The sequence below is a fragment of the Mus caroli genome, unplaced genomic scaffold (genome assembly GCF_978045245.1).
Source record: "Mus caroli unplaced genomic scaffold, Mus_caroli_1 scaffold_10, whole genome shotgun sequence".
Taxonomy (NCBI): Eukaryota; Metazoa; Chordata; class Mammalia; order Rodentia; family Muridae; genus Mus; species Mus caroli.
The window spans coordinates 34,259,590-34,278,454 of NW_028227265.1; the positions used below are offsets into that span (position 1 = coordinate 34,259,590).

Here is an 18,865-nt window from a genome sequence, read left to right on the forward strand (position 1 = left end):
CAATAGCTGAGAGTTCTCAAAGCAAACTTGGAAGGGGCCCATTCTGAGAAGCAGTATTCAGGGGGGCCCAGAGTTCCACCCTGGAGGAGAGCAGCTGTACACAGAATCAGCTTATCACAGTGAGACATCCAACCCCAACATGGTGCCAGGAACCTGAGATGGCCAGAGAGGTCTGCAGCCTTGCACCGGCTTCTAGTGGCTTTGCTTTATGTTTGGCCATCTGTGTTTCTGTCTCTGGCTTACCCACAAGCATAGGTCCCTGACTTCTGTACTGCTACATATCCAACCAGTGTCCTGCCCGGCTTAGGCCAGCCACTTCTCTGACCTCCCCTCGCTGCTGTCTTGCTCCAGATGAGAGATGTGGTGGGGGCCGCCACAGCGGGGCAGACCTACTACCGCAGCTGCATGGACAGCACAGTGAAGTACATGAACTTCTACAAGATCCCCAGGTCTGTGCAGAACCGTGTCAAGACCTGGTATGAGTACACCTGGCATTCGCAAGGCATGCTGGGTAAGACTGGTCAAGCCCCTAACCCTCTACATCCCCCAGCCAGCCTTCACCTGATTCCCAGATTGACCGGTTCTTCCCTTGTCCTGTGTGTTCTGAGGATTCTCTGGTGGTTGTACCCTGAGCCATTGATATTAGAGAAACCTCTCAAGGCCAGTGAAGACTCTGGAAAACCTAAGGGGCGTGTCCTCTGAACAGCCACTCTCCTCTTGCTCCATCTACCTTGAGACGCGGCTCCATCCAAGGTGTAGGCACTTCCAACCAAGTAAACAGCCGGGTGTGGCAGCCCAGGCCTTGGATCCCAGCACTTAGGAGGGCTGCTTTAAGTTTTACTCAAGGCTGAACCACACAGCTAGACCATGTCTCCAAATGAATAAAGTGGTGGGTGGGCCAGTGAGATGGCTCAGTCAGTGGAGGGGCTTGCTGCTAAGCCTGATTAATGACTCAAGCTCAATTCCTAGGATCTAAATGGTAGGAGAGAACTGACCCCTGTAAATTGTCCTCTGACCTCTCCACGTGTACCATGGTGCAATGTGTTTGTACACACATGTTTTTGTTTTGTTTTTGTTTTTAAAATCAAAGTAGGGGTTGACAGTGCTACAAGTAGAGATTATTGACACAGAAGCTGGGTAGGGACACCAAGGTCAGGATTCCTGGAGGATGCGGCTTTAGTCCTTAGTTTTGAAGGTTGAGTAGGAGTTTGTTTTGTTTTTTTGTTTTGTTTTGGTTTGGTTTTTTTGTTTTGGTTTGTTTTGTTTTATTTGGTTTTTCGAGACAGGGTTTCTCTGTATAGTCCTGGCTGTCCTGGAACTCACTCTGTAGACCAGGCTGGCCTCGAACTCAGAAATCTGCCTGCCTCTGCCTCCCAAGTGCTGGGATTAAAGGTGTGGGCCACCACGCCCCCCGGTGTTTGGAAAGGAGGGATGGTGTTCCTGACAAGGGAACTCACAGATTCTAGAGTAGCCCCCTCTGGTGGGAGAAGCTGAGCTGGCTAAGCCAGTGCAGGACCTCACATGGTTGTGTGCGGGTGTGTGAGGGGCCCAGGTCTGAACTCTGACCCCTGCTGGCTCTCCTTTCCAGATGAGTCAGAGCTGATGGTACAACTTCCGGACAAGATGAGACTGGACCTGGCCATTGATGTGAACTACAGCATTGTTAGCAAAGTGGCCCTCTTTCAGGTACCCCCACAGGTGCCCTCCCCCTGGAGGGGGGTGTCTGGAACAAAGCCACCACCACCACCCCGCCTTCCTCTGACAGACTCCTCCCCCTCCATCTGGGCAGGGCTGTGACCGGCAGATGATCTTCGACATGCTCAAGCGGCTTCGTTCCGTCGTCTACCTACCCAATGACTATGTGTGCAAGAAGGTGAGCTGTGTGGGCCATGTGCCCGCAGGGTTAGGAGGAGGTCTGCTCACCCTGCACAGCAGCCATGATGCAGAGGAGCCCTGGGTGCCACTGCCAAGAGCTTCCAAATCTCCCATCACACAGAGGAGCCTGCCTTGCAGAAAAGGGGTGGTGGGGCTCTAAGCCACAAACCTGCTACCAGGGTCTCATTCTTGCCATCAGGAAAGTGGGTGAAGGGATAGGCCAAATTAAGAGCTGCGACTGGAGACCCGTGGGTGGTTTATAGCCCTGAAGTGTTTTGTGAATTTCTTTAAGTGGAATTAATCCCTGACATTTAAAAGTTGGAAGATTTCACATCAAAATCCAAACATCTGGATGAAGCTGAACATTAACTAGCTCTGGGTCCCACTTTCTGTAACAGCACGAGTCAGCATGGGAGGAGTAGGGGTTATCACTAAAGGGACAGGTAGTGCCCTCCCTGTTGGACACCACAGGTCCCACCTCTCTGTTCCACCCCGCACCAGGTTCCCTTCATTGCTTTGAGCCACACAGGAAACATGAATGTTAGAATCCAACTCTTGACAGTGTTGAAAGCCCTTTGTGCTCCTTGTTAAAGGTTCCAAGGTGGCTGCAAGGTCACCAGGGGCAGGGGGTAGGCAAATTTTAAGTCTTTTGTCCAGAGGTATTAATAAGTCTGGGTGAGTGTATGGGGCGAAAACGTTGTAAGACTTGGAAGCCTCTAACCCCTGTTAGGTGGATTCAGCCTTTTTAAAAATTAGTACTATTTGTTATTTTTGAGACAGGATCTCTTTATATAGCCAGGGCTATCTTGGAACTCACTATGTAGACCAGGCTAGCCTTGAACTCACAGAAACCTGCCTGCCTTTATCTCCTGAGTGCTGAGATTAAAGGTGTGCCACCATGCCTGGCTTTAAAAAAAAAAAAAAAATATATATATATATATATATACATATATATATACATACATATATATATATAATTCTTCAGTCTTCTGGAAGAGTATTAAGTGCTCTTTACTACTGAGCTTTCTCTCTAGCCCCTCATTTGTTTTTTCAAAGATTTATTTATTTATTTATTTATTTATATGAGTACACTGTCACTGTCTTCAGACACACCAGAAGAGGGCATCAGATCCCATTACAGATGGTTGTGAGCCACCATGTGGTTGCTGGGAATTGAACTCAGGACCTCTGGAAGAGCTGTCAGTGCTCTTAACCATTGAGCCATCTCTCCAGCCTCCATCCAGCCCCCTCATTTTAAATTACTTATTTGCTATAGGGAGTTGGCGGGGGGGGGGGGGGGGTTGTGCAACCACAACCAGGTCAAAGTAGGAGGACAACCTGAAGGATCTGGTTCTCCCTCCACCTTGTGGGTTCTGGGGATCAAACTCTGCTCCTCAGGATGGCCAGCAGATGCCTTTACCTGCTAAGACATCCCTTGAGTTCAGTTTACAGGTTTGTGTTGGGCCAACACCCATAGCTATCCCTAGCCAAATGTGGCTCAGAGAGCTGCAGGTTGGCTATGTCTGTTGGGCAGTATGCTATGTAGCAATGAAGTTTCTGGAAGTAAACTGCTGAGCCAGGAGAGGAGAGGAGAATTCAGAAGGCTGAGCATTTAAAGCTGCTGCCTTGGGAGGCTGGGAGAAGTTTGGGAGCATTAGAGCGCTTTATACAGTCAGTGTTAGAGCCACTTCCTTGGGGTGCAGGGTTGGGTAGGTGGCTTCCCCTCTCTGAGTTCCATTCTTCTTGTGGATAAAAAGTGTAGGTGCAGTGCCTCCCTCATAGGGTGGCACAATTGCTGTCGCTGTTTTCTGTGTGTTGGCATGGGGGTTGCATCAGGTGACTAAGGCGCTGGGGAACATTGTGAGCAGCGCCCCCTGCTGTTGATTCCTCCGAGACTCTCTGAGACACTGGGACTTTGACCCCAGATGTCAGAACAGAGAAGGGAACACCAGATCACGAGTGTGTGTGATGTACTGGGATCCTGTAGAGTAAGTCAAGGTGTGACTGGGTTACTGTCACCCATTTTAATCATAACAGGTGTGATTGACAGGTGGCCGTCAAGACAGGGTGAGGCTTGGAAGATGTATGGAAGGTATATGGCAGGTTCCCGTTTCTGATCGAATCCAGAGCAAGCCAAACATTCATCCATTCCCACAGTCACTCATTCATTTGTCCCTTCATTCATTCATTCATTCATTCATTCATTCATTTGTTCCTTTGCTTTTAACTTGGGATTTGAGCCACTGTGTGACAGGGCTGGCAGGCCAACTGGCCCATTTCTTCAAGTAACAAGATAGGCATCTTCTCTCTGGCTCTCTTCCACCTAGAGATGTTTTCTGTAAGAGTGCAAGTTGGCTAGGATTAGGGCCAATCTACTCAAGTAGGTCATCTGCCAACTAAGGGCATATTAGGAGGTCCTGGGGGTTTAGGGTTTCACCAGACAGAGCCTAGGTTTGGGAGCAGAGATCAACCATGGCAACCATGCACCCTGAAGTCAAGCTGTCTGAACTGAAATCCCAGTCCTGGTTTGCATTATGACTTTGCATTATGGTCTTGGTAGAGCAAAATCTTACCATAGCAGGTTCACCCGTGGGAAGCATGCCCACCGACCGCAGCCCAGAAAATGCCCTGGGGCCTGTGGGCCTCCTGACAATTACCATCATTCCCGTCTCAGCAAACACTAGCCAAGCTCCTGAGGTGAGGGCATAGATTCTCACTCGGGTGTAGACCATGGGTAGTAGTACAAGGGAGAGCTACAGAATAGCATCATACCCAACATTCAGAAGAGAAGATGGAGGCCAAGAGGAAATTGACCCAACCACATCACACGATCTGGTAGGGCAGGGCTGGAGCAGCCTCAGTGGCCATGGGGTGTGGGACTCAGCCCTCTTCTGTTCCAGGGGGAGATTGGCCGAGAGATGTACATTATCCAGGCGGGGCAGGTGCAGGTGCTGGGCGGCCCAGATGGGAAGGCTGTACTGGTGACACTCAAAGCCGGATCGGTGTTTGGAGAAATAAGGTCAGTGGTGGTAGGTGGTGTGTGTGAAGGTGGTGGGGAAATGCATAGTTGAATGAATGGGAACAAAAGCCAAGCCACTGGCTGGCACACATCCGTAGTTCCAGTGACCAGGGAGGCTCATAGGAAATCAGCCTGAAAGAAACAGTAATATTCTATTGCAAACCCTAAACAATTCTAGGCATGATGGTGTACACCTTTAATCTCAGCACTGAGGAGGCAGAGGCTGGCAGAGCTCTTTGAGTGTTCAAGGCCAGCCTGGTCTACATAGTGAATTCCAGGACAGCTAGGGCTACATCGTGAGATCCTGTCTCGAAACAAAACAACAGCAGCAAAAACGTAAAACAGTTTCTCTAAAACCACAGCCTCCAAAGGGCCTCATTTCCCTACCTTTCTACTCCAGCTTGCTGGCTGTCGGGGGCGGCAACCGGCGCACGGCCAACGTGGTGGCCCACGGCTTCACCAACCTCTTCATACTGGACAAGAAGGATTTGAATGAAATTTTAGTGCATTACCCGGAATCTCAGAAGTTACTGCGGAAGAAGGCCAGGTACAGATTCCCTTTGTTTTTTTCTTTTCAGGTTCTGAGCAGTGACTGGGAGAAGGAGGTGTTCTCCTATCTCTGTAAGACCATGGGATCGGATAGGGGTGTAGGCACAATGTTACTGTGCCCTGAGTCCTCTCTCTCCCTCCCCCTCCCCTGGCTTATTCTCTCCCCCCACCTCCCACTCAATCATTGGCTGATCAGTTCTATATTGACCAGTCAGGGAATAATTGGGAATTCAAACAGGAGAAGAGGGTCCAGGAGACAGCATAAGAAAACAGAAACATTTGACTAGCTCTCATGTAATGTGCTAAGTTTATTTGCTGGGCTTGCCTTCTGGTTTAAGGCTCTACCCATCTGACTATAGTTGATATTGATGTTTTTGTGACAGAGTCTCACTGTGTAGCCCTACCTGGTCTGGAACTCAGAGTCACCTGCCTCTCCAGGGCTGGAATTAGAGGCATGGGCCACCATGCTTAGCTTAGTGAACTTCCGGTCTCAGCTTCTTGAGGGCAATCTCAGGTGTGTTCTGCCATGACTGGCAGGATTGGGTTTTTGTTGTTGCTGTTGTTGTTGCTGATTTGTTTTGATTTTTGAGAATATAAAATGTTAACAGTACTCCTGAAGTACAAAACTGTATGCTCAGGAAAGTGTCACAAGTCCTCCTTCGCCTGTCATCTGCCCCTATAAGGAGCTAAATACATTAGGTTTGGGGATATTTTTGTTTTCTTTCTTTAGTGCCCAGGGTCTTGTGCATACTAGGTGGATGCTCTATCCTGGAGCCTAGCCTCCAGCCTTTAAGTTTGTCATATTTGATTTGTATTTGGGGCAGGATCCTGCTCCATTGGCCAGGCTGCCATTCCTGTTGTAGTCCAGGTGAGCACCGCCATCTCCGTCTCCGTCTGCCTCAGCCTCCTAAGGAGCGGGGCTCACAGGCCTGTGCCACCTGGTCTGCCTAGCCTCCTTGACTCCCACGTTTTCCAGCTTGTGTTTTCCTCTTTTCAAAAACAGGCAGGCCCTTGGCTGTGTTCTTACTTCCGGTTATGTGGATGATAGCTTATTGTCAGCTGCAGTCACAGACAGCCTTCCCTCCGCTCTCCTCCCCTTCCTTCCCCCACAGTGAGCACTTGGCATAGTGCCAATGCTTTACAACTATGAATAGCAATGCAGGTGTGTGTGTATGTGTGTGTGTGCACACATGTGCATGTGTGCGTGCGCATGTGTGTTTGGATTTTGAATTGGGCAGTAAGTTATTTTGTTTTTAGAAGAGAAGATTTCTGCTTTCTAGTCCTTCAGATGAGATTTCAAACAGAGCGGCATCCTATGGTATAGAAACCTTCGGGAGGGGTGGGGTGGCTGGTGACACCCAAATCCCTTCTTTGTGATGTACTGGCTGGGTGAATTTGCAAAATTTCCTTGACTTTTCTTGGGTTAGTTTCTGCATCTATAAAATAGAAGTCACCATCCCCTACTTTGTCTGTTGTGAAGATTAAGTAAGCTAGTCCAAGCCAGGCATGGTGGCACACCCAGCACTGGGTAAGGTAGAGGTGTATCTCTGTGAGTTCAAGACTACCCAGGTCTATATATTGAGGTTCAGGACAGCCAGGATAACCTAGTAAAACCCAGTCTCAAAACAAAACAAGACAAAACACAGTAAGACAACGCCATCCATGTTAAAAATGTAATAGTGTGTGTGTGTGTGTGTGTGTGTGTGTGTGTGTGTGTGTGCGCGTGTGTGTGTGTGATCTTATAGCCCAGGCTATCTTGTAATTTACTCCCTATATAGCAGAGACCCGCCTTGAAGACCTGTGTGTCCTGTGTCTTTCTCCTGAGCACAGAGACACCCTCCCTCCTCATCCAGCCCAGGCCTGTGTTTGCAGATTTCCTCTTGCTAACACTTGGAGATCGGTGCTCACTGGTAGACGGGTTCCAGCCTGGGATCACGGAGGCTGATTATCCTTTTAAGAAAGATTTATTAGGAGAGTTATTAACACTATGGATGGACAGACAGACAGCAGCATGGCAGGAGCTCTTTACCTGAGCCTTTTGGGGAAATGAGGAGGGACATGAGGATTCTCCTGGAATCCAGGCATCGGGGAGTCAGTTAGGAGCCTAAGGATTCACAAGCAGGCCCTGGGTAAAGGGTTTGCTGTTTCCTTTCCAAAAGAAAGGAGGCTGCTGCAGGTGGGCGTGGTCTGAGCAGCAGTCTGGCTCAGATTCTAATAGCAGACCCTTGTGATCACCATAGACTTGCACAGGGTGGCCATAGACCGGGTCCTAGTGTGTGCTGTAGCTGGTGTCGAACAAGGTGATACCCTTCCCCTGAGCAGATCAGTGCAAAAGGAGGGATGTTGTTTGGGCTCTTGGTTTCAAAGGTTTCATTCCATGGTTGCCTGACCTGGCTGGCTGCTTTGGATCTATGGTGAGGAAGGACCTTATGATGGGGACATGTGCTCAAAAAAAAAAAAAAAATATATATATATATATATATACACACATACATGCACACATATGCATACATACATACATGTACACATACATGTATATACAAATGTATAGATAAATATGTACACAATATATTGAGGGGGGAGGGAGGGAGAGTGAAGGAAAGAGAGAGAGAGAGAGAGAGAGAGAGAGAGAGAGAGGCAGCCAGCCAGATAGATTGAAATCCCAGATCCTCTTCAAAGTAACACTCCCAATGACACATCTTTGTGAATGGACTTTTCTCATACATATATTCTAGTCTCCACTCTCCCACCTCATGTACTTTCCAGAGCAGAGGCCTGCCTGGATCATGGAGAATTCCATTCACATAGACAGGTCTGCCAGCCATGACTCAAAGCTGAGCAGCCAGCAGCTGTCACCTCCGTTGCTCTTTGTCACTCCAGCACCACACCGAGCCTCCCTGCTGCCTGTCATGCGTGAATTATGGACTCACATGACAGAGGTGACAGCGCTTGGGCTGCTGGCGAGCCGGCTTCCAAGCCTTCTGACGGATGATCACGCTTGTGTCTCCTGGGGAAAGCCAGGGAGAAATGCAAATCTCAGGCGATTAATATCACCGCACGCAGTTTAAGCCCATTGGCTCTGATTTGCTAAGCAGCCGGCAGCAGCCTCATTTAAAAACAAAAACCAAACACACTGAGCTGGCACCCTGATGAATGAATTTGCCAATTAGCAGTCTCACCCACTAGACTGCAGGCAAAATTCAATTGTTCTTGAGCCAAGCTGTTCATCACACGTTGATAGCATGAAAAATCCCTAGTAAAAAGTGCAGGTTCTCTTGATGGAAAATTCTATCCTTATTCAAAGAGACAGGGTGCTGGGTCACACCTGATCCCTCTTCTGCTTCTGCCTCTGCCACTTCCAGGCCACCTGGAGCGCGTCTGTCCCTGCCCCCGCCCCTGCTCTGAGCTTCAGTTTCCCCCATTTTCAGGGGCACAATAATCCCAGTCTTTTTTTTTTTTTTTTTCAGATAAAGCAGAGAGGGGGCCAGGATGACCTTTATAACAATCCCTTTTGTGAGAACTAGATCATTCCTTCAGGACCCTAAAGACTTCCCAACACTCTCAAAGGTTCCATGCTATCTCCCTCCCAGTTTCACCATGAGCCTATGAACCCTTAGAGATACCTCCAACCACACTCAAACTATAGCCTTCAGTCTGTCCCGTGTGACCTCAGGCAAGTTAACCAATCACTCCTAACCCCGGGGTTCTTATCCCTGTGGCACAGACAGTAAGCTTCACCCCATTGTAGCAGTTCTAAGCATCCATCTATCATGAGCACACAGCACCCTGAGATCACTAACCAAAGACAGCACCAACCACAGCCATCACATAGCTACGCGGAGGGTTCTACGCAGGCGCAGGTGAGGAATTCTACTGCGGCACACGTGGAACGGACATGGGTGTGTCTCTCTTTCAGGCGCATGCTAAGAAATAACAACAAACCCAAGGAGGAGAAGAGTGTGCTCATCCTGCCCCCGCGTGCGGGCACCCCGAAGCTCTTCAATGCTGCCCTGGCTGCTGCAGGAAAGATGGGCCCCAGGGGAGCCAAGGGCGGCAAGCTCGCCCACCTGAGAGCCAGGCTCAAGGAACTGGCTGCCCTGGAGGCAGCCGCGCGACAGCAACAGCTGCTGGAACAGGTAACATGGCCCGGCCCTGGCTCTTGCCCCTTAGCAGGTTTGTTTCAAGAAGGCCCGGGACTTGTAAGAGCCGGCCACACATTCAGTGTTGAGCCTTTCTGTCTCCTTTACAGCAGCAGGCCTTGTTTGGTTGGAACTGACAGAGACAGGTTCAAACCGGATAGATAGAGAAACCTGGTTGGCATCTCCCATAGGCCGAGGCAGGATCGCTATGGATTCTAGGTCAGCTAGGGCTACATAGATTAAGGGCAGTCTGAGCTGTATGAGGCCCTTTCTCAAACATCCCCCAAATAAGAAATTATGTTAGAGAATAGGAATATGATCCCTAAACTATCCCTAGTAGCTGGGCATCCGTAGCCCACGCCTGCAATCTCAGTATAGGAGACGCTGAGGCAGGAGGATCCTGAGTTTGAGGCCAACTTGTGCGCCACACCAAATTTAGGGTCAGCCTGAGCTACATATGGAGACATAAAACAAAACAAATTCCCCAAACGTGCTGGCCTCTCATCCTCAAACTTCAACTTGTTGATACTATATTGTTTCTCCTACACAACCACGATGTCGCCCTGCCAGGCTACTTGCTTTCACCCATTGTGCACCCTGTCCTCTGGATGCCCCAGAAAGTGGGGGCAGGTTGGCTTGTAAGATCTTCCCGTGCCTTGGAAAATCACGCCTCATGTGTCATGCTCTCTGGGTTTCAGGCCAAGAGCTCGCAAGAAGCTGGGGGAGAGGAGGGCTCTGGAGCCACAGACCAACCTGCACCCCAGGAACCACCAGAGCCCAAGGACCCCCCGAAGCCACCAGCGCCACCAGAGCCCTCAGCCCAGAGCTCTTCACCGCCAGCCTCAGCAAAGCCCGAGGAAAGCACGGGGGAGGCAGCAGGGCCCCCGGAGCCCTCGGTGAGGATCCGCGTGAGTCCAGGCCCTGATCCGGGGGAGCAGACACTGTCGGTGGAGGTGCTGGAGGAGAAGAAAGAGGGGGCGGAGTGAGGTGCATGCAGCGCCCAGATCCCATCCCCAGTCTTTGAACCACCCGCCTCACCAAGCGTCCCAGCCAAAGGGCGCCTTCTCACAGGCTTGTAGAAACGCTCACATTTCACCTGGTGGTAGTGATGCCCTCGAGCTCCTGCCATTCCCGGAGCACCCTGCTCCCCTCCTGAGGTTGCTATATTCAAGAAGAAAACCTGCCTTGTACTTCTCAAAGATTTGAGGAGAGAATAAAGAGGGCTCCAACATCAAGGAGAACTCTACTAGACAAATCAAAGGTCGATGATTTGGTAGGGTCTCCACCAGAAGCCACCCTCTGTTTAAATGGTGAAGAGCTGGAGTCCCACTGAGCACCTGCAAACCCAAGACCGGGAAGACCCAAGCAGGATAGTCCTTGGTTCAAGGGCAGCCAGGGCTATATAGCGAGACTCTGCCTCAAAAGAAAACAGTAGCAAAATTGCTTGAGGAGTTCCCAGGCACCTCTTGACCCCTTTGGGGTCCAAAGACCCTTTGATGGGGGGGGGGGTTCGCCTAAGACTATTGTAAAGATCAGATAGTTACATTATGATTCACAACAGTAGCAAAATAACAGTAATAAAGTAGCAATGGGAATAATGGTTAGGGGTCACCACAACACGAGGAACTGTGTTAAAGGGTCACAGCGTGAGAAAGGTTGAGAATCACCGAGCCAAGCTCATCCAGATCCCAGCAGTAAACACAGTTGTCTAGCTGATGGCAGGGCAGGTGATCTAGCTAATGGCAGGGCAGGCGATCCTGGTATTCCTTGCTCCGGGTAGTGATGGCTGCATTATCATCTTAGCGCCCTTGAAAGTATTGCTTATCTTAGTAGGTAACGATATCAAGAGCTCTCCACGCTACTCTGGTCCTAGCATTTAGAGAGTATGCTTGTAGCTGGGTGTCATGGAGGCAGGGGGATCCGCCTGGGCTAGATAGCAATATCCCATCTTTAAAAGGAAAGGGGGAAGTATATTGGTTCATTGGTGATGACAGCACAGTCCATGTTTAAATGCGTGGTGACATCTCAGCCACCGCTCATCAGTGAGCCATTGGATTGTTTCTGATCTCACTCTATCAAGAATAACATGGCAGGGCCATTGAGAGAGCTCAGTGGGCAGAGGCCCTTGCCACCCTACCATGCAAACGTGATGACCTAAGTTAAATCTCTGAAACCCATGTGAAGCTGCAAAGTCGTCTCCACCAGCTCACAGTAATAAACTCATCTTGTACACATGGGGTTTGGCTCACTAGGAAGCACTTACCTGGCCTGTGTGACTTCCTGTGTGATCCTCAATACCAAAAGATGAACCTCACACAGAGCTAATCTCTCACTAGCACACCTTATTTTTTTTAAGCGATGTGGGGTGGGGTCTGGGAGTCTAGTCAGTTTTGTTTTTGTTATTGTTAGTTTTTTTTTTTTTTTTAACCCTAACATCCTTAAGCAGCATCCTCAGAGCTGCATCCTATGTTCTAAAGCCCGGGCCCTGAGAATGCTACCCGCTTGTGGCCAGTATTTCGGATGCTCCTACAAAGTAAACATGCCACCCTTCAGTAAACAGTGGCATGTTTCCCTGGCGCCTCCACATGAGAGCCTGCTTCATGCGGAATCTGTTTTCTGTGAATGCACCTACTTTTAGATGCTAGCCCTTGAAAATATATTGCTTATTATATAAAGCAAGAGGTTCCCGCGGTTCCTGGGAAGAACATTAATTTCGAAATGAGATCGGCAGTGTCTTAATTTCACTGAGCTATCTCATTTATGGTGAGACTCACAGAAACAAGATGTTAGGTAAACTGAGTTGGAGACCGGCACTAATCTCCAGTCTGAATTGGACTGGCTGGCCACTGATGTAGTCCAGAGATTGCTGTAACCCTGAAGTCTGAAGAGAACACGCAAGTGTGCCCATTGGTTCTCTCCTCTTTTAATCTCCTTGTTGTGTCTTGCATTGATAATTTGATTGATAATGAATAGCATACCACTTTAAAAAAAAACCATATAAATATTCTAAATAGAACTAAAACCAAGAAGCTGCTTAAAAACTTCATTATCAAAATATGCTCAGCCATCGGAACTAGTCCAAGCTGTTTCCACAGCACACAAGAATACTTTCTGTACACGCCGGCTTTCACAGTACAGCTCATTTTAATTAAAGAGTTTAGACAAACGTTCCTGGGTTGTGGATTCATTTTAAAACTAGCAGCTGGCACCAGGTGTGACAGTGCACACCTGGAATACCAACATTTAGAAGGTGGGAGAAGGAGGGTCAAGAGTTCAAGGATGGGCTGGAGAGGTGGCTAAGCAGGTAAGAGCACTGACTACTCTTCCAAAGGTCCTGAGTTCAAATCCCAGCAACCACATGGTGGCTCTCAACCACTTGTAATGAGATCTGACACCCTCTTCTGGTGTGTCTGAAGACAGCTACAGTGTACATAACATATAATAAATAAATCTTTTTTTTAAAAAAAAAGAGTTCAAGGCTAGCCTCAGCTACTATTGAGGCCAGCTGGTATATGAGACCTTGTCTCAGATGAACAAGTGAACAACAACAAAGCCAACAAGTGGAAAATTACAAGGCTGGCTTGGTGGCATATACCTGTATGCCTAGTCCTGGGAGGATGAAACAGGAGGGTTGAGAGTTCAAGGTCAACCTGGTGAAATAAGGATACCCTGTCAAAAGGCAAACCAACCAAAAGGCTCTTGTGAGAGGAAGGAGCAAGAAGAGGCAAGTAGGACTGGAGGGATGGCACAGTGGTTAAGAGCACTGACTGCTCTTCCAAAGGTCCTGAGTTCAAATCCCAGCAACCACATGGTGGCTCACAACCCTCCATAATGAGATCTGATGCCCTCTTCTGGGGTGTCTGAAGACAGCTACAGTGAACTCACATATAATAAATAAATAAGAAGGGGCAAGGGAAGCAGAAACTTCATCCTAAAGATAAACTGGGTGGCCGTGGAGAAAGACAGGCAACTGGTAGACCTGTCTACAGGACTAGCTCAAAACACCAGAGGGCTGGCTGTTCTGGTGAGATTCCTCTTCCTCCTCCTCCTCCTCCTCCTCCTGAGGCAGGGATCAGCTGTGAATAGCACATCCATTTTACTACTCTCCAAGGAGGGTTGTGGCTGGCCATAGTTTTGAGAGAAAACCTATTGTTTAAGACTAAATTTCCAAGCCAGGCAGTGGTGGTGCACACCTTTGATCCCAGCACTTGGGAGGCAGAGACAGGCAGATCTCTGAGTTCAAGGCCAGTCTGGTTGGTCTACAGAGTGAGTTCCAGGACAATCAGAGCTATACAAAGCAACCCTGTCTTAAAAACCAAGAAAAGACTGAACTTCCATCCAGGCCTGATAATAAGGAACAACTTAGGAAGTTGTGATCACCTGCGAGAGGCTACTCCAGCTGTCACAGAGAGAGGGCCAGTCATTGACAGGCTGGAAAATTCAGGTGACAAGAGGTTTGATTTTGTCGTGAAGGGTACTGTGAATGCTCAAGTGGGTGAAAGCTGAGTTATCTCCTTCCTGCAAGCATAGCAGAGTATCATTAATAGTGTCAGGAATAACTTGCCCATGGGATAGATCCTGAGTTGGGCCATTCATTGGTTGGCCATTCCTTCAGTCCTTGCTTCATCAGCTGTACCTGGATTTCTTGCAGACTGGATAAATTTTGGGTTGAAAGTTTTGTGGGTGGGTTGATGTCTCTATAGCTCCACTGGAGTCCCTGCCTGGATATAGGAGGTAGCCTCTTCAGGTCCCATATCCCCAAGGCTATGAGTCACAGCTAAGGTCACCAATAGAGTGGTTCTTGGGCACCTCCCCTATCCCAGGTCTCTGTCTCATTCTGGAGATGTCCCCTACCTCCCCAGCCCCATCAGTTGCAGATTTTTATTCATTCTCATGGCCATTTGGCCATCTCTCCTGTCCCTCCCTCACATTCCCTTCCCCATCCCCTCTCCATTTGATTTCCCTCCCTCCATCTTCCTCTTATGACTATTTTATTCCTCCTTCTAAGTGAAATTCAAGTGTCCTCACATGGGCCTTCCTTCTTGCTTAGCTTCTTTGGGTCTGTGGAGTGTAGCATGGGTATCCTGTATTTCATGGCTGATGTCCACTTATCAGTGAGCGCATATCATGCATGTGCTTTTGGGTCTGGGTTACCCCACTAAGGATGACATTCTCAAGTTCCATTCATTTGCCTGCAAAATCCATGACGTCTTTGTTTTTAATAGCTGAATAGTATTCCATTGTGTAGATGTACCACATTTTCTTTATCCATTCCTCTATGAGGCTCCACCAAGCAGCTAACTCAGACAGATACAGTCACCCACAGCCAAACAATGGATGGAGCTTGGGAACTCTTATGGTGGAATAGAAGGAAGAACTGCAGGTCCAAAGGGGATAGGAACTCCACAGGAAGACCAACAGAGTCAACTAACGTGGACCCTTAGGGCTGAGACGGAACCACCAACCAAAGAACAAACCCAGGCTGGATCTAGGCACCCTCATACATATGTAGCAGATGTGCAGCTTGGTCTTCATTTGGGTCCCAAAAGACTGGAGTGGGGGCTATCCCAAAAGCTGTTGCCTGTCCATAGGATGTGTTCTTCTAGCTGGGCTGCCATGTCTAGCCTCAGTGGGCAAGGATGTGCCTAGCCATGCAGAGATTGAAGTGCCAGGGTGGGGGAATACCCAGGAGGGCCCCACCAGCTAAGAGGAGAAGGGGAAGTGGGATGAGGGAAGGATTGTGAGGGGAGGTGACTGGGAGGGGGCAGTGAGGTGGGCTTTGAGGTTTCAAAAGCCCACAGCAGTCCCAGTGTCTTGCTCTCTCTGTCTGCAACTGGCAGATCAGGATGTAGCTCGTAGCTCTCCAGCACCATGCCTGTCTGCTTCCCACCATGACGATCATGAATTAATCCTCTAAAACTGTAAGCAAGCCCCCCAATTAAATGCTCTTGTGTTTAAGAGTTGCCTTGGTCGTGGTGTCTCTTCACAGCAATAGGACAGTGACTACGACAGGTATCCATAAGCCTGGGGTCTGGGGTAGATCAGCCTCTAGAGCCAGACCTACCATGAGGTTCGCTGCTAGGGAGCAGAGTGCTCTGAAGCTCCAGCGGACTGCGAAACCATCCCTAGCTTTATCTATCCAGATTGAATGCTGAGTGGGTTGTGAAGGCATAGGGACTGGTTCTCCCACGCAGAGCTCAGCTGTTCGCTTTCCCCAAATACCAGAGCACTCCACTTGGGAGACATCCCCTGCTCAACACCTTATTTAGTCACCCTGGAGGGAAAGGGAAGACTGGGGAACCTCCAGAGAGTGAGAGAACCGGCCCAGCCCACAGACTGCAATACTAAGTGTGGCCAGCAGAGGGCGATGATCCCATAATCCATGAAGAAAGGAAACTGCTAAAGTGATAGCTGTCACCTTTCCACACGGCCTCTCCCCACTCCTCTACCCCCAACTATATGGGGCAAGATTCCAAAGTGCTTTATTCTGACTCCTCCTTGTTAAAAAAAAAAGTTTTGTTAGTAAACACTTTGTGCCCACTCAGTATTTCACATTACAGTGCATTTTTTCTTCTTTTCACGGTAATCACCTTTCCTCTATAATTTTAAATTTATTTTACTTTAATTTTTAAAAAAAAATTTCATGTTTTCACTCTCTATTCCCCTTCTTACATTTACCTTAGTTATGCAGTTCTCATTATGGGGCAGTCCTTTTTTTTTTTTTTTTTTAAGATTTAGTGTGTGTGTGTGTTTGTGTATGTATGAGTACCCACAGAGGCCAGCTGAGGGTACTGGATGCTATGGAGCTAGAGTTACAGACTGGTCCGTGTGAGCCACCTGCTGTGGGTGCTGTGGACTGACCTGGTCCCTCTGCAGGAGCAGGAAGCAGTGTCGGCAGCTGAGCCATCTCCCTAGCTCTCCATATTCTTAATCTCTCCCTCTTTTCTCTCCCTCTTCAAAATAGTGGCGCACGCCTTTAATCCCAGCACTCGGGAGGCAGAGGCAGGCGGATTTCTGAGTTCGAGGCCAACCTGGTCTACAGAGTGAATTCCAGGACAGCCAAGGCTACACAGAGAAACCCTGTCTCAAAAAACCAAAACCAAAACCAAAAACATAATAGCTCTCATTTCCTTTCTAAACCTTAGTTTACTAACCGAGGCAGGACTCTGACCCAATAAACAGAAAGACTGTTGTTGGGTAAACAGAAAACTAAACCCAATATTCCTCAAACATCTGCAAAATGGGTTTCTGTTTACCAGATGTGGTGGTTTGGATAGGCTCGGCATGGGAAGTGACACTATGAGGAGGTGTGGCCTTGTTGGAGTGGGTGTGGCCTTGTTGGAGTGGGTGTGGCCTTGGGGTGGGTGTGGCCTTGTTGGAGTGGGTGTGGCCTTGTTGGAGTGGGTGTGGCCTTGTTGGAGGAAGTGTGGGAGTGGACTTTGAGGTCCTTTGCTTAGGCTCTACCTAGGGCTGAAGAGACCCTCCTCCTGGCTCCCTGCTGAAGACAACCTCCTGCTGCTGCCTCTTGTTCAAGATGTAGAACTTGCTCTTTCAGCACCATGTCTGCCTGGATGCAGCCATGTTCCCACCATGATGATAATGGACTGAACCTCTGAAACTGTAAACCAGCCCCAATTAATTTTTTTTTTAATAAGAGTTAACTAAAACAGCAGATAAGCTGTCACCTTCCTCATCCAACCCTGATGGTTAACTGCCTTGAGCAAACGCATTAAGTACCTGATTTATGCAAGCAAGCCTGCCACAGATCAAAGTCTCCATGCTAACCCTCAGGCTGTTCTGGTCCACATCTCTCTGACTGGCATGGATCTTCAGCCACTCTACTGAGCCTGTTATTGAACAGGGTCTTTGTGAGGTAGGAAATGCTTGGGGGGGGGGCGTGGATCTAAGGGCCTTAGGCCAGTGTCTTAGTTAAGGTTTTACTGCTGTGAGGAGGTACCATGGCCATGGCAACTCTTATAAAGTTATAACATTTAATTGGGGCTGGCTTACAGTTTTAGAGGTTTAATCCATTATCATCACAGCAGGAAGTATGGGGGTGTGCAGGCAGACATGGTGCTGGAGGAACCAAGAGTTCTGATTCTTGATCCATGGACAGCAGAAGGAGACTGTGCACCACACTGGGCAGAGCTTGAGCATATATGACCTCAAGGCCCGCCTCCACAGTGACATGCTTTCTCCAACAAGCCCACACTTCCTAATAGTGCCACTCCAAATGGGCCAAGCAATAGGGGCCATTCCTGTTCAAACCACCACATAAGGAGCAGTGCAGAGAAAGGGGTCTGTCTGCATCACTTGAAGCTAAATGTGGCAATAATCGCTTCAAGCCTGAATTCCTGAGGAAAAATATTGACAGAAAATCAAATTCTGTGCCAGTGGATGAGGAGCAGTTCACAGGAGGCAATAGGATAAAAACAATTGTTAGAAATAATTTTGGAGTCACAAAGAAAGAGGCCACCACTCCAACTGAAACATCTGGACAAGGCCATCATTTATTTGTTTGTTTGCTTGTTTGTTTATTGAGACAAGGTTTTCCCAGATTGTCCCGGAACTCACTATGTAGACTAGGCTAGCCCTGTAGACGAGACTGGCCTTGAACTCAGAAAGCCACCTGCCTCAGCTCCTCTAGTGCTGGGATTAAAGGTGTGTACCATCACACTGAAGAAATTTTACTCTTGATCAAGACTATGGTGGGATGTAAGTGCCTTTGTGTAAACAAAGGTTTTACTGGTTAGGAAGGATCAGAGCATTTACATAAAAGTTTTATAAGATGGGAAAGACTTTTTAAAAAAATTAATTCCTGGTCTCTGTGGTGTTTTGAATATGCTTGGCCCAGGGAGTGGCACTATTAGGAGGTGTGACCTTCTTGGAGGAAGCATATCACTGTGGGGGTGGGCTTTGAGACCCTCCTCCTAGCTTCCTGGAAGACAGACTTCTGTTTGCCTTCAGAACAAGATGTAGAACTCTCATCTCCTCCAGCGCCATGTCTACCTAGACACTGCCATGCTTCCTGCCATGAAGATAATGAACTGAACCTCAGAGCCAGTAAGTCAGCCCCAATTAAATGTTGTCCTATATAAGAGTTGCCTTGGTCATGGTCTCTCTTCACAGCAATGAAAACCCTAAGTCTCAAGTATAAGTTTTATAGTATTTGATGGAAAAGACTCATATTTAATGTTTCTTATACAACACAGGTGCAGAAAATCAAGCCTGTCCCAGAGGTGGGCAATTACTTCTCTAGGCTAAGCTGGGCACCTTTCTGTCC

General features: G+C 48.5%; 1 protein-coding gene across 1 annotated transcript in view; it reads left to right on the forward strand.

The window, feature by feature from the left end:
- The window catches only part of Cngb1 (cyclic nucleotide gated channel subunit beta 1), a 65,943-nt gene extending 53,936 nt beyond the window's left edge, over positions 1 to 12,007 (forward strand). The window contains exons 26-32 of the mRNA XM_021169699.3: positions 352 to 511; positions 1,589 to 1,686; positions 1,790 to 1,873; positions 4,776 to 4,894; positions 5,295 to 5,441; positions 9,360 to 9,579; positions 10,281 to 12,007. Of these exons, the coding sequence (XP_021025358.1) occupies positions 352 to 511; positions 1,589 to 1,686; positions 1,790 to 1,873; positions 4,776 to 4,894; positions 5,295 to 5,441; positions 9,360 to 9,579; positions 10,281 to 10,568 (1,116 nt within the window). The 3' untranslated portion in view covers positions 10,569 to 12,007. The remainder of the gene's footprint in view (positions 1 to 351; positions 512 to 1,588; positions 1,687 to 1,789; positions 1,874 to 4,775; positions 4,895 to 5,294; positions 5,442 to 9,359; positions 9,580 to 10,280) is intronic.
- Positions 12,008 to 18,865: the final 6,858 nt, after the last annotated feature.